At 44.7% G+C, this 16,231-nt stretch overlaps 1 protein-coding gene across 1 annotated transcript in view; it reads right to left on the bottom strand.

The window, feature by feature from the left end:
* prcp (prolylcarboxypeptidase (angiotensinase C)) overlaps nucleotides 1-14,612 on the bottom strand; it is a 30,500-nt gene extending 15,888 nt beyond the window's left edge. Inside the window, 6 exon segments of the mRNA XM_064985592.1 lie at nucleotides 291-460; nucleotides 585-742; nucleotides 1,721-1,902; nucleotides 2,058-2,159; nucleotides 3,945-4,085; nucleotides 14,255-14,612. Of these exon segments, the coding sequence (XP_064841664.1) occupies nucleotides 291-460; nucleotides 585-742; nucleotides 1,721-1,902; nucleotides 2,058-2,159; nucleotides 3,945-4,085; nucleotides 14,255-14,440 (939 nt within the window). The 5' untranslated portion in view covers nucleotides 14,441-14,612.
* Between the last annotated feature and the right edge of the window lie 1,619 nt (nucleotides 14,613-16,231).

The raw sequence follows: 16,231 nt of genomic DNA, 5'->3' as shown, positions 1-16,231 counted from the left end.
GGATGTGGCAGATAAAGGAAGTAAAGACAGAGAGGATGTGGCAGCTAAAGGAAGCAGAGACAGAGAGGATGTGGCAGCTAAAGGAAGTAAAGACAGAGAGGATGTGGCAGATAAAGGAAGTAGAGACAGAGAGGATGTGGCAGCTAAAGGAAGTAGAGACAATTATTAACAATTGGGCTACTAAGTAAAATACTTGGAGATTTCTTATTCTACTTGTGTAATACAATTGAATACATTATTATGAAAGATATAGAAATTTGATATATATATATATATATATATATGTGTACCTGTATTGGCCAGCGCGGGAGGGGTTGGAGGAAGTTGGCTTCGTAAGGATAGTCCACCATGGCCAGATTCACCCAGGTCTCTTGGAGCCAGGCCTTAAAACCACCCAAGTCCGTCTTCTTGAGTGGGGAACATAAGCTAAACTCCCCGGACAGCCATTGGAGGCCGTCATCTGCACAGAGATGAGGAAAATAGTCCTCATGACTTAACTAGGCTTTAAACTAGCTTTGAAAAAAGGCTCATTCATCCTACCAGTTGCTGTGATGTTGTCATTCAGACAGGCTAATTCATCCTACCAGTTGCTGTGATGTTGTCGATGGCCTTCCAGGACCTCCTGATGTTAACGTCACAGTTCAGTCCACTCCTGGCGAAGTCCTGGGTGACTATCTTATAGAAATCTCCACATGGAACCATGTCAGGGAACTGCCATATGGGAGCAGAGGCAGCCAGAGCTCTGGAGTACACAGAGAGACAGTTAAAACACAGTGTTAACCACACAGAGAGACCGTTAGAACACATTAACCACACAGAGAGACCGTTAGAACACATTAACCACACAGAGAGACCGTTAGAACACATTAACCACACAGAGAAACAGTTAGAACACATTAACCACACAGAGAGACCGTTAGAACACATTAACCACACAGAGAGACCGTTAGAACCCAGTATTAACCACACAGAGAGACCGTTAGAACCCAGTATTAACCACACAGAGAGACAGTTAGAACACATTAACCACACAGAGAAACAGTTAGAACACATTAACCACACAGAGAGACAGTTAAAACACAGTGTTAACCACACAGAGAGACCGTTAGAACACATTAACCACACAGAGAGACCGTTAGAACCCAGTATTAACCACACAGAGAGACAGTTAGAACACATTAACCACACAGAGAAACAGTTAGAACACATTAACCACACAGAGAGACCGTTAGAACACATTAACCACACAGAGAGAACGTTAGAACACATTAACCACACAGAGAGACCGTTAGAACACATTAACCACACAGAGAGACCGTTTGAACACATTAACCACACAGAGAAACAGTTAGAACACATTAACCACACAGAGAAACAGTTAGAACACATTAACCACACAGAGAGACAGTTAGAACACATTGTTAACCACACAGAGAGACCGTTAGAACACATTAACCACACAGAGAGACAGATAGAACACATTAACCACACAGAGAGACCGTTAGAACACATTAACCACACAGAGAGACAGATAGAACACATTAACCACACAGAGAGACAGTTAGAACGCAGTCTGCGATTTTCCTTAGGTCAAAAAGCACCCTATTCCCTATAAAGCACACTACTTTTGACCACAGCCCTATGAGCCCTGGTCAAAAGTAGTTCACTATATAAAATTTAAAAAAGGGCCCCATGAAGACCTGTACGCAGTATCTCTTACCCAACAACAACATTAGGGTATTTCATTCTCAACCAGGCAGAGAGCATCCCTCCGTAGGAGCCTCCGATGGCGATCACAGGACTTTCCTGAGCTCCAGGCACCTTCCTCTTCAGTTCTCTGATCAGCACAGAGAAGTCCGCTAGCGCCTGCTCCGACGTCAGGTAATTCAGGTGCTTGTTGTCCTGTTTGTGAAGACAAAGCGTGTTTAGAGAAAGTTGTTTCTAAACGTGTAGTAGACCATGTTATATAGCGTGTGTGTGTGTGTGTGTGTGTGTGTGTGTATGTGTATGTGTCTGTGTCTGTGTGTGTGTGTGTAAAAGCATAACGGTTAATTTACACTGTAAGAGTCTTGTCCAAACGGCAAGGATTCTCCATAGTAACGGTGCTCTGCAAACACCAACATGGCTCCCAGTTCCTCTGCAACGTCCCACATGAAACCCTACAGACAAAAAGTACAGGGCAAAATATTCTAACAAGTGACGCAAGGCATGCTGGGTAGATGAATACAGAACAGAGAAGATGAATACAGAACAGAGAAGATGAATACAGAACAGAGAAGATGAATACAGAACAGAGAAGATGAATACAGAACAGAACAGAGAAGATGAATACAGAACAGAACAGAGAAGATGCATGCAGAACAGAGATGAATACAAAACAGAACAAAGAAGATGAATACAGAACAGAGAAGATGAATGCAGAACAGAGATGAATACAAAACAGAACAGAGAAGATGAATGCAGAACAGAGATGAATACAAAACAGAACAGAGAAGATGAATACAGAACTGAACAGAGAATATGAATACAAAACAGAACAGAGAAGATGAATGCAGAACAGAGATGAATACAAAACAGAACAGAGAAGATGAATACAAAACAGAACAGAGAAGATGAATACATTACAGAACAGAGAAGATGAATACAAAACAGAACAGAGAAGACGAATACATTACAGAACAGAGAAGATGAATACAGAACAGAACAGAGAAGATGAATACAAAACAGAACAGAGAAGATGAATACAAAACAGAACAGAGAAGATGAATACAAAACAAAACAGAACAGAGAAGATGAATACAGAACAGAGAAGATGAATACAGAACAGAGAAGATGAATACAGAACAGAGAAGATGAATACAGAACAGAGAAGATGAATACAGAACAGAGAATATGAATACAGAACAGAGAAGATGAATACAAAACAGAACAGAGAAGATGAATACAAAACAGAACAGAGAAGATGAATACAGAACAGAGAAGATGAATACAGAACAGAACAGAGAAGATGAATACAGAACAGAGAAGATGAATACAAAACAGAACAGAGAAGATGAATACAAAACAGAACAGAGAAGATGAATACAAAACAGAACAGAGAAGATGAATACAGAACAGAGAAGATGAATACAGAACAGAGAAGATGAATACAGAACAGAGAATATGAATACAGAACAGAGAATATGAATACAGAACAGAGAAGATGAATACAAAACAGAACAGAGAAGATGAATACAAAACAGAACAGAGAAGACGAATACAGAACAGAGAAGACGAATACATTACAGAGAAGATGAATACAGAACAGAGAAGATGAATACAGAACAGAGAAGATGAATACAGAACAGAGAAGATGAATACAGAACAGAGAAGATGAATACAGAACAGAGAAGATGAATACAGAACAGAGAAGATTAATACAAAACAGAACAGAGAAGACGAATACAGAACAGAACAGAGAAGATGAATACAGAACAGAGAAGATGAATACAGAACAGAGAAGATGAATACAGAACAGAACAGAGAAGATGAATACAAAACAGAACAGAGAAGATGAATACAGAACAGAACAGAGAAGATGAATACAGAACAGAGAAGATGAATACAGAACAGAGAAGATGAATACAGAACAGAGAAGATGAATACATTACATAACAGAGAAGATGAATACAGAACAGAGAAGATGAATACAGAACAGAGAAGATGAATACAGAACAGAGAAGATGAATACAGAACAGAACAGAGAAGATGAATACAGAACAGAGAAGATGAATACATTACATAACAGAGAAGATGAATACATTACAGAACAGAGAAGATGAATACATTACAGAACAGAGAAGATGAATACATTACAGAACAGAGAAGATGAATACAGAACAGAGAAGATGAATACAGAACAGAACAGAGAAGATGAATACAGAACAGAGAAGGGTAATTGTTACAGTGTTATTGCAGAACCAGGTGATGTCTCCTTCATTGCCGGTGTAGAACAAGATAGGCCCTCCCTTCTGATCCCAGTGTTCATTATTAACCAGGTATCTCTGCTTAAAGGTGCCATCCTCCAGGAAGCCAAAGTGATCGATCTGTAAGGACAGAGAAATACATCAGAGGATGGCAAAAATATGACACGCTGCTACTTTAAACCCAACCTAGTGTCACGGATCCCTCCGGAACGTTCATCACGCACACCTGGCACCTATTGCTCAGATGATTACGGGTCTCGTCCCGTGTGTTACTCATTGTGTGCTTGTGCTTATTCGAGGTGCACCTCACTCTTATGTTTTGGGTTTCAACCCTGTGGTTTTGTTACATGTTTGTCTGGCCTTCGTCCCCATGCCTTCACACGGCACGTCGTACTTTGGGTAAAATAAAGATCCCTATTACGCATTCCTGCGCCTGTCTCCCAAATAATTTATACCAGCATGACACCTAGTCTCTAAGACATTCACATTTCGCTTGAGATGAGATGAAGGCTCAAGAGAAGAAATTGAATCAATGTATAACGAATCCATTTCAAGGTCTCTGAAATTAACTCTAAATGGAGCCAGTTAAAATGTGGCCCTGACGTCCGGAGGAATGGAACTAGGATTCAACATCCTGTCTGACCAACGGTCATCCTGTCTGACCAACGGTCATCCTGTCTGACCTCTCTGACCAACGGTCATCTTCTCTGACCAACGGTCATCCTCTATCCTCTCTGACCAACGGTCATCCTCTCTGACCTCTCTGACCAACTTTCATCCTCTCTGACCAACGGTCATCCTCTCTGACCTCTCTGACCAACTTTCATCCTCTCTGACCAACGGTTATCCTCTCTGACCTCTCTGACCAACGGTCATCCTCTCTGACCAACGGTTCCATGTCCCTGTAACGGTTCTTGTTCCCCTCTGACAGACACCCTGTAAAGGTTCTTGTTCCCCTCTGACAGACACCCTGTAAAGGTTCTTGTTCCCCTCTGACAGACACCCTGTAAAGGCTCCAGTGTGAGAGACAGTACAGTAGCACCTTCTCCAGAGGGTGACCTCTCTGTCCCTCCAACGTGTCCCTGCGCTAGGGTGTGATCATTGTGGCCCTGGCCTTCTGCCATACACTACTTTGTACTGTGCAGTGAGTCGGTGACAACCCCAATGCAGGACGCTAGGATAATTAGCCTCAATTTGTATTAAAACCCAGAGAGAGAGACAGTTCCAGGGATGCCACATTAGTTCCACTAGCACATCTGCCTCCCAAATCGAACCCTATACAGTCCACTACGCCATTTGGGACTCATCCTTCTCTCCAGCCTCATGCCACCGCTGTGTAGCCACAGACGAGTTGTCCTCTACTTGAAACCCACCCAACACTTGATAAAGAATGTTTTTGTTGCGTTTGCACCCTCTCTCTCTCCCTCCCTCTCTTTCGCTCTTTCTCCCTTCCCAGTGCCTACAAAATGATCCACCAATTTTATGAGCCAATGACAGGGAAAAGATTTCAGGCCTGAATGTGTTCATTCATCCACTCCTGGAGACTCTCCACAGCCTGGCTAGCGTGTCAGGAAAAACACATTACAGTCCAGACTGAAAATGATTTGTCAATTTCTTATGCAAATAGAATATTCTCTGTAATAAGTCAATTACATATTAATTCCCCTTCTGTTAGATGATCCAAAAATATGTTTTACATCACTCAAGAAGGTACTCTAGGAAATAGATTCAAAATCTATAACCTGATCTTCTGGCCGAGTGGTTCTAACTCAGTGTTAAGCCAATCTGGGCTGGAGACTTTCGCTATGTTTGTGCTTATGGTTTCATAATATGGCTATGGTTTCATAGGGGAAATGAAACCTTCATAGCTTCGATGTCCATGTCTTCCTACCAAACCTAATACTGCCACCTTGTGGTTCATGCTGGTAGCATTTAGTTACAGGAAACTCATTCGGCGCCATCTGCTGAAACACTCAATGTCAAGTCAAACGCTTAAAGATCTTTCGCTTCTGAAAAACAGTGAGGTAAACATTACTTACAACTAAATGTTATAAAGTATGAAAAATAAAATGACTCAAAGCCAATGTAGGAAACAACTGCTGGACACACACACTCTGTTGTGTAACTCTACAGGAGGTTGGTGGCACCTTAACTGGGGAGGAGGGGCTCGTGGTAATGGCTGGAGCAGAATGGTATCAAATACATTAAACATTCCATTCGAATCCATTCCATTGAATCCATTCCATTCGCTCCGTTCCAGCCGTTAGCGTGAGCCGTCACTCTACTGCTGTACTCACGGTAAAAGGACAGTAGTTAACGTACAGTTCACAAGTGATGCTAAAAACAAGACTCCATTCTTTGTTCCAGGAGAAGAGAGAAGCCAAAAGGATTTCCTGGATAACTGCTAGATCACTTGATTCCCTTCAGACCAGCCAGCCATCCCATCCTCCTTTTGTATAAACGTTTTGTCATTGTTCGTAAAGCACTGCCTGTCAGTCGTTGTGATATTGTCAAGTTTGCCATGGTCTGTCTGTGTGTGTGTGTGTGTGTGTGTGAGAGTCAGTGTGTGTGTGTGAGAGTCAGTGTGTGTGTGTGTGTGTGTGTGTGTGTGTGTGTGTGTGTGTGTGTGTGTGTGTGTGTGTGTGTGTGTGTGTGTGTGTGTGTGTGTGTGTGTGTGTGTGTGAGAGTCAGTGTGTGTGTGTGTGTGTGTGTGTGTGTGTGTGTGGGTGTATTTGTGTGAGTGTCAGTGTGTGTGTGTGTGTATGTGTGTATGTATGGTGTGTATTTGTGTATGTGTGTATGTATGGTGTGTATTTGTGTGTGTGTGTGTGTGTGTGTGTGTAGCTTGGGTGTTGATGAGGCAGAACCATTGCCTGTGTTCCCAAATGGTACCCTATTCCCTATATATTGCACTACTTTTGACCAGAGCCCTATGGGTAGTTCACTATTGTAGGGAATATGGTAATATAAGGGATACAACCACTAGTTATGGAACAGTCATACATTTTTTAAAGGGTCTCTGCACTGGCTGCCTGTGAGTTCTCATTCATTTTAAGATTCTTCTATTGGTTTTTAAATCAATCCACGATTGTTCACCCCAAGACATGCTTTAGGTTATGTATCCAGTAGGTCCCTCAGGGCCTCTGGCCTTTTAACTATCCCAAAGCCTAGGACCAAGAGGCATGGAGAGACAGCCTTTTAACTATCCCAATGCCCCTTTAGTTACTATGCCACCAGCCTCTAGTTACTATGCCCCCAGCCTCTAGTTACTATGCCCCCAGCCTCTAGTTACTATGCCCCCAGCCTCTAGTTACTATGCCTTTAGTTACTATGCCCCCAGCCTTTAGTCACTATGCCCCCAGCCTTTAGTCACTATGCCCCCAGCCTTTAGTTACTATGCCTTTAGTTACTATGCCCCCAGCCTTTAGTCACTATGCCCCCAGCCTTTAGTCACTATGCCCCCAGCCTTTAGTTACTATGCCCCCAGCCTTTAGTTACTATGCCCCCAGCCTCTAGTTACTATGCCCCCAGCCTCTAGTTACTACGCCCCAGCCTTTAGTCACTGTGCCCCCAGCCTCTAGTTACTATGCCCCCAGCCTCTAGTTACTGTGCCCCCAGCCTCTAGTTACTATTACCCCAGCCTTTAGTTACTATGCCCCCAGCCTTTAGTTACTATGTCCCCAGCCTCTAGTTACTATGGCCCCAGCCTCTAGTTACTATGGCCCCAGCCTCTAGTTACTATGCCCCCAGCCTCTAGTTACTATGGCCCCAGCCTCTAGTTACTATGGCCCCAGCCTCTAGTTACTATGGCCCCAGCCTCTAGTTACTATGGCCCCAGCCTCTAGTTACTATGGCCCCAGCCTCTAGTTACTATGGCCCCAGCCTCTAGTTACTATGCCCCCAGCCTCTAGTTACTATGCCCCCAGCCTTTAGTCACTATGCCTTTAGTTACTATGCCCCCAGTCTCTAGTTACTATGTCTTTAGTTACTATGCCCCCAGCCTTTAGTTACTATGGCCCCAGCCTTTAGTTACTATGGCCCCAGCCTTTAGTTACTATGGCCCCAGCCTTTAGTCACTATGCCCCCAGCCTTTAGTCACTATGCCCCCAGCCTCTAGTTACTATGTCTTTAGTTACTATGCCCCCAGTCTTTAGTCATTATGCCCCCAGCCTCTACTTACTATGCCTTTAGTTACTATGCCCCCAGTCTTTAGTCATTATGCCCCCAGCCTCTACTTACTATGCCTTTAGTTACTATGCCCCCAGCCTCTAGTTACTATGCCCCCAGCCTCTAGTTACTATGCCTTTAGTTACTATGCCCCCAGCCTCTAGTTACTATGCCCCCAGCCTCTAGTGACTACGCCCCCAGCCTCTAGTTACTATGTCTTTAGTTACTATGCCCCCAGTCTTTAGTCATTATGCCCCCAGCCTCTACTTACTATGCCTTTAGTTACTATGCCCCCAGCCTCTAGTTACTATGCCCCCAGCCTCTAGTTACTATGCCTTTAGTTACTATGCCCCCAGCCTCTAGTTACTATGCCCCCAGCCTCTAGTGACTACGCCCCCAGCCTCTAGTTACTATGCCTTTAGTCACTATGCCCCCAGCCTTTAGTCACTATGCCCCCAGCCTTTAGTCACTATGCCCCCAGTCTCTAGTTACTATGCCTTTAGTTACTATGCCCCCAGCCTCTAGTTACTATGCCCCCAGCCTCTAGTTACTATGCCTCTAGTTACTATGCCCCCAGCCTCTAGTTACTATGCCCCAGCCTCTAGTTACTATGCCTTTAGTTACTATGCCCCCAGCCTCTAGTTACTATGACTTTAGTTACTATGCCCCCAGCCTCTAGTTACTATGCCCCCAGCCTCTAGTTACTATGCCCCCAGCCTCTAGTTACTATGCCTTTAGTTACTATGCCCCCAGCCTCTAGTTACTATGCCCCCAGTCTCTAGTTACTATGTCTTTAGTTACTATGCCCCCAGTCTTTAGTTACTATGCCCCCAGCCTCTAGTCACTATGCCCCCAGCCTTTAGTTACTATGCCCCCAGCCTTTAGTTACTATGCCCCCAGCCTCTAGTTACTATGCCCCCAGCCTCTAGTTACTATGCCCCCAGCCTTTAGTCACTATGCCCCCAGCCTTTAGTCACTATGCCCCCAGCCTTTAGTCACTATGCCCCCAGCCTCTAGTTACTATGCCCCCAGCCTTTAGTTACTATGGCCCCAGCCTCTAGTTACTATGGCCCCAGCCTCTAGTTACTATGGCCCCAGCCTCTAGTTACTATGGCCCCAGCCTCTAGTTACTATGGCCCCAGCCTTTAGTCACTATGGCCCCAGCCTTTAGTCACTATGCCTCTAGTTACTATGCCTTTAGTTACTATGCCCCCAGTCTCTAGTTACTATGTCTTTAGTTACTATGCCCCCAGCCTCTAGTTACTATGCCCCCAGCCTCTAGTTACTATGGCCCCAGCCTCTAGTTACTATGGCCCCAGCCTTTAGTCACTATGGCCCCAGCCTTTAGTCACTATGCCCCCAGCCTTTAGTCACTATGCCTTTAGTTACTATGGCCCCAGCCTCTAGTCACTATGGCCCCAGCCTCTAGTCACTATGGCCCCAGCCTCTAGTCACTATGGCCCCAGCCTCTAGTCACTATGCCCCCAGCCTCTAGTCACTATGCCCCCAGCGTCTAGTCACTATGCCCCAGCCTCTAGTCACTATGCCCCCAGCCTCTAGTCACTATGCCCCCAGCCTCTAGTCACTATGCCCCCAGCCTCTAGTCACTATGCCCCCAGCCTCTAGTCACTATGCCCCCAGCCTCTAGTCACTATGCCCCCAGCCTCTAGTCACTATGCCCCCAGCCTCTAGTTACTATGCCCCAGCCTCTAGTTACTATGCCCCAGCCTCTAGTTACTATGCCCCCAGCCTTTAGTTACTATGCCTATAGTTACTATGCTCCCAGCCTTTAGTTACTATGCCTTTAGTTACTATGCCCCCAGCCTCTAGTTACTATGCCCACAGCCTCTAGTTACTATGCCCACAGCCTCTAGTTACTATGCCCCCAGCCTCTAGTCACTATGCCCCCAGCCTTTAGTTACTATGCCCCCAGCCTTTAGTTACTATGCCCCCAGCCTCTAGTTACTATGCCCCCAGCCTCTAGTTACTATGCCCCCAGCCTTTAGTCACTATGCCCCCAGCCTTTAGTCACTATGCCCCCAGCCTTTAGTCACTATGCCCCCAGCCTCTAGTTACTATGCCCCCAGCCTTTAGTTACTATGGCCCCAGCCTCTAGTTACTATGGCCCCAGCCTCTAGTTACTATGGCCCCAGCCTCTAGTTACTATGGCCCCAGCCTCTAGTTACTATGGCCCCAGCCTCTAGTTACTATGGCCCCAGCCTTTAGTCACTATGGCCCCAGCCTTTAGTCACTATGCCCCCAGCCTTTAGTCACTATGCCTTTAGTTACTATGCCCCCAGTCTCTAGTTACTATGGCCCCAGCCTCTAGTTACTATGGCCCCAGCCTTTAGTCACTATGCCTTTAGTTACTATGCCCCCAGCCTCTAGTTACTATGGCCCCAGCCTCTAGTTACTATGGCCCCAGCCTCTAGTTACTATGGCCCCAGCCTTTAGTCACTATGCCTCTAGTTACTATGCCTTTAGTTACTATGCCCCCAGTCTCTAGTTACTATGTCTTTAGTTACTATGCCCCCAGCCTCTAGTTACTATGCCCCCAGCCTCTAGTTACTATGGCCCCAGCCTCTAGTTACTATGGCCCCAGCCTTTAGTCACTATGGCCCCAGCCTTTAGTCACTATGCCCCCAGCCTTTAGTCACTATGCCTTTAGTTACTATGGCCCCAGCCTCTAGTCACTATGGCCCCAGCCTCTAGTCACTATGGCCCCAGCCTCTAGTCACTATGGCCCCAGCCTCTAGTCACTATGCCCCCAGCCTCTAGTCACTATGCCCCCAGCCTCTAGTCACTATGCCCCCAGCGTCTAGTCACTATGCCCCCAGCCTCTAGTCACTATGCCCCCAGCCTCTAGTCACTATGCCCCCAGCCTCTAGTCACTATGCCCCCAGCCTCTAGTCACTATGCCCCCAGCCTCTAGTCACTATGCCCCCAGCCTCTAGTTACTATGCCCCAGCCTCTAGTTACTATGCCCCAGCCTCTAGTTACTATGCCCCCAGCCTTTAGTTACTATGCCTTTAGTTACTATGCTCCCAGCCTTTAGTTACTATGCCTTTAGTTACTATGCCCCCAGCCTCTAGTTACTATGCCCACAGCCTCTAGTTACTATGCCCACAGCCTCTAGTTACTATGCCCCCAGCCTCTGGTTACTATGTCCCCAGCCTCTAGTTACTATGCCCCCAGCCACTAGTTACTATGCCCACAGCCTCTAGTTACTATGCCCCCAGCCTCTAGTTACTATGCCCCCAGCCTCTAGTTACTATGCCCACAGCCTCTAGTTACTATGCCCACAGCCTCTAGTTACTATGCCCACAGCCTCTAGTTACTATGCCCACAGCCTCTAGTTACTATGCCCCCAGCCTCTAGTTACTATGCCCCCAGCCTCTAGTTACTATGCCCCCAGCCTCTAGTTACTATGCCCCAGCCTCTAGTTACTATGCCCCCAGCCTCTAGTTACTATGCCCCCAGCCTCTAGTTACTATGCCCCCAGCCTCTAGTTACTATGCCCCCAGCCTTTAGTTACTATGCCCACAGCCTCTAGTTACTATGCCCCCATTCTCTAGTTACTACGCCCCAGTCTCTAGTTACTACGCCCCAGCCTTTAGTTACTACGCCCCAGCCTCTAGTTACTACGCCCCAGCCTTTAGTTACTACGCCCCCAGCCTCTAGTTACTACGCCCCAGCCTCTAGTTACTACGCCCCAGCCTCTAGTTACTACGCCCCAGCCTCTAGTTACTACGCCCCAGCCTCTAGTTACTACGCCCCCAGCCTCTAGTTACTACGCCCCCAGCCTCTAGTTACTACGCCCCCAGCCTCTAGTTACTACGCCCCCAGCCTCTAGTTACTACGCCCCCAGCCTCTAGTTACTACGCCCCCAGCCTCTAGTTACTACGCCCCCAGCCTCTAGTTACTATGCCCCCAGCCTCTAGTTACTATGCCCCCAGCCTCTAGTTACTATGTCCCCAGTCTCTAGTTACTATGCCCCCAGCCTCTAGTTACTATGCCCACAGCCTCTAGTTACTATGCCCCCAGCCTCTAGTTACTATGCCTCTAGTTACTATGCCCCCAGCCTCTAGTCACTATGCCCCCAGCCTCTAGTTACTATGTCCCCAGCCTCTAGTTACTATGCCCCCAGCCTCTAGTTACTATGTCCCCAGCCTCTAGTTACTATGCCCCCAGCCTCTAGTTACTATGCCCACAGCCTCTAGTTACTATGCCCCCCTCTAGCCTCTAGTTACTATGCCCCCAGCCTCTAGTTACTATGCCCCCAGTCTCTAGTTACTATGCCCCCAGCCTCTAGTTACTATGCCCCCAGCCTCTAGTTACTATGCCCCCAGTCTCTAGTTACTACGCCTCTAGTCACTATGTCCCCAGCCTCTAGTTACTATGCCCCCAGCATCTAGTTACTATGCCCCCAGCCTCTAGTTACTATGCCCCCAGCCTCTAGTTACTATGCCCCCAGCCTCTTGTTACTATGCCTTTAGTTACTTGCCCCCAGCCTCTAGTTACTATGCCCCCAGCCTCTAGTTACTATGCCCCCAGCCTCTAGTTACTATGCCCCCAGCCTCTAGTTACTATGCCCCCAGCCTCTAGTTACTATGCCCACAGCCTCTAGTTACTATGCCCACAGCCTCTAGTTACTACGCCTCCCGTCTCTGGAATGGCCTGCCAGAGAACCTGGGGGGGGGGGGCAGGAACTGTGGACATGTTTAAAAGACATCTTAAAACACACCTTTTTAACTTTGCTTTTCCTTGGGGGGCTTTTTAGTTGTTCAGATTTTGTTGTCATTGTTTTTTATCTTATGTTTGTTGTGTAGTAAATATTTCCGTTTTTATTTTTGTTTTTTATTCGTTTTTTCCTGTGAAGCACATTCCGTTTCATTCCATGTCTGAAATGTGCTGTATAAATAAAGCTTGATTTGATTTGTAATGCATCATGACATGGTTGTTGCAATTCTGAGATCATGAGTTACAAGAAAGCATTTCAACTTACATGAATCACAACGATCAACAAAACAGTTGAAAATGCTATTGAGCCACAGCTATAATGGACAACCTAACAACATGGATATGTAGAGTTCAAATCATTTTTATATCATTATTTAACTAGGCAAGTCAGTTAATTAAGAACAAATTCTTATTTACAATGATGCCCTAGGAACAGTGGGTTAACTGCCTTGTTCAGGGGCAGAACGACAGATTTGTACCTTGTCAGTTATAGAGATTCGATCTTGCAACCTTCCGGTCACTAGTCCAACGCTCTAACCACTAGGCTACCTATACCTTTAGCACATGCAATTTTGGGGGAAAGCTGTAACCTCCAGGATCTCTGATGTTCTTTAGTCTATAGTAGCCTACTTTAAATTCACTTTTATGGCAGTACACTGCGGTTCCTCTAGGCAGGATGCCAGCAGGGATTGAGTTGTGTTGGCAGGAAAACAGCCCAGTGTATTGATGGCTTTCCCGTCCTACCAGGAAGCAGAGCGGATACGCTGATTGTCTGCAGACACAATACCCAAACAGTTTAGAAGTGATTTAAAGTACACAGAGAATTAAGGAAATCCTCCAAGGAAAGCCAGCAGAGCAGTTTTCAGTTCACCACAAACAAATAAAAACTACAGTCAATAGTAAATTAGGCGACAAGCATCAATATAAACAATGCTATTTAAATTTCAAGCATCAATATAAACAATGCTATTTAAATTTCAAGCATCAATATAAACAATGCTATTTAAATTTCAATGTCTTGGTGGACAAAGGCCATAGTGGAATGAGATAATATATTCTCTAAAAATAACTATAAAATCTAGACATTTTAAATTGGGCTAAATAATCATTACAAAAAACATAGCTACATAACTGAACAAATTGGTGCACAGGTAAATAAATGCATCAACTCAACCGTTATAACATTATTATTACAACATTAGCACAAACTTGTTAAAGTTTTAAAGCTCTTAACATATCTGTCAGATAAACTAAACATGCAGTGTGTGTTTGTTTAGACAATAAGCTGATTAGTCTCGTTCCTTGTCTAGACAGTGATTGTTGACAGACATCATGACAGCCGTCAATAACTTTTGATATTATTATAGCGAAAAGAAACGTACCTTCTGGTCAAAATAGCATGTTTCATAGTTGATGACGGTGTCCTGAGCATTGAGATCTGTAACCCCGCCATGCCTCGTCAAAAGTTGCGACTTGAGCGCAAACACATGAAAACAATAGAGCAATAAGATGAGAACGATGGACGTTATGACCGGTCTGGATACCGAAACGAATCCTCCAGACCTCATATCTGCAGTGGCCAGGACGATTCTACAGAAAAACCTGTCTGAACAGTCTATATAAAGTGATCTGTGGGCTGCAGTCGCATGATGCAGCGGTGAGTAGGAAGGAGGAACCTAGTTAACATTTGTTGATGTTTCACTAAGAGGAAGTCAAGTTGCCAGTCAGCAAATCAAAAGTGCAAAGACAGTACAGTATGAAGAGAGGCTAAAACGGTTTATCCAATAGAAATCCCTTATAAGGCTTTGAGGCGACGCTCATGTGTAAAAGGACGTCATCGCGTCTGACGTTCGTATCCCGATGAACTGCGCATGTGCAAGCCGTCAAAAATCAAAGGCACTCCTTCGATATGTGTTTTTTTTACGAAAATGAAAACGTGTCAGTGTATCACTTTCACGAGGTTGGAGTAATAACATGTTCAACGACTTAAGAAATTGTCTCGAATGTAAGTTGTGCCTTTAGATTAGGAGAAAATTAACAACAAAGGACGAATTGTTTCACTTCTCTCATTGACCTCTCAAACCCCAAACACCAGCATGGTCTGTTTCACAAGCGTTCTCATAAATCTCGCGATGTTACGCTTCTGGGTTTAGAAATTCTGTGATGTCGTGCTTGTTGCAAATTGATGAACAATGAAGCTATCATGTAACATTGATAAGATTCCTGCAAAATGATCTGCTTTTCATAGGCAAGTATTCATAGCGTGGTCGTTGTTATATAAACATGTTTTTTTACGAACTGGTTCAATAATCATATCCTGCTGGTGAGTCAACTGTTTTAATGTAGAAGGATTGTTAGACCCAACCAAATCATGAGAAAACAAAAAGATAATTACTTGACACATTGGAAAGAATTAACAAAAAAACAGAGCAAACTAGAATGCTATTTGGCCCTACACAGAGAGTACACAGCGGCAGAATACCTGACCACTGTGACTGACCCAAAATTAAGGAAAGCTTTGACTATGTACAGACTCAGCGAGCATAGCCTTGCTATTGAGAAAGGCCGCCGTAGGCAGACATGGCTCTCAAGAGAAGACAGGCTATGTGCTCACTGCCCACAAAATGAGGTGGAAACTGAGCTGCACTTCCTAACCTCCTGCCCAATGTATGACCATATTAGAGAGACATATTTCCCTCAGATTACACAGATCCACAAAGAATTCGAAAACAAATCCAATTTTGAAAAACTCCCATATCTACTGGGTGAAATTCCACAGTGTGCCAGCAGAGCAGCAAGATTTGTGACCTGTTGCCACGAGAAAAGGGCAACCAGTGAGGAACAAACACCATTGTTAATACAACCCATATCTATGCTTATTTATTTTATCTTGTGTCCTTTACCATTTGTACCTTGTAAAAACACTGTATATATATATATATATATATATATATATATATATATATTATAATATATATAATATGACATTTGTAATGTCTTTATTGTTTTGAAACTTCTGTATGTGTGATGTCTACTGTTAATTTTTATTGTTTACCTTACTTGCTTTGGCAATGTTAACACATGTTTCCCATGCCAATAAAGCCCCTTGAATTGAATTGTTACTCGATAATGAGGAATTTTTAACTTGTTACAATATCCCTGTAACACCTAGACTGTTGGCCATAGTCTCTGATGCTATTCCATCTGGAAATCTCATGTTATTTAGAGGTGTAACCAGACCTCACCTTGTTGACCTGCCCTCCTAGAGAGTTCTCCATAGTCTCTGATGCTATTCCATCTGGAACTCATGTTATTTAGAGGTGTAACCAGACCTCACCTTGTTGACCTGCCCTCCTAGA

This window comes from Oncorhynchus masou, chromosome 13 (genome assembly GCF_036934945.1).
Source record: "Oncorhynchus masou masou isolate Uvic2021 chromosome 13, UVic_Omas_1.1, whole genome shotgun sequence".
In the NCBI taxonomy this organism is placed as follows: Eukaryota; Metazoa; Chordata; class Actinopteri; order Salmoniformes; family Salmonidae; genus Oncorhynchus; species Oncorhynchus masou.
This window is presented reverse-complemented; position numbering and strand designations above follow the sequence as displayed.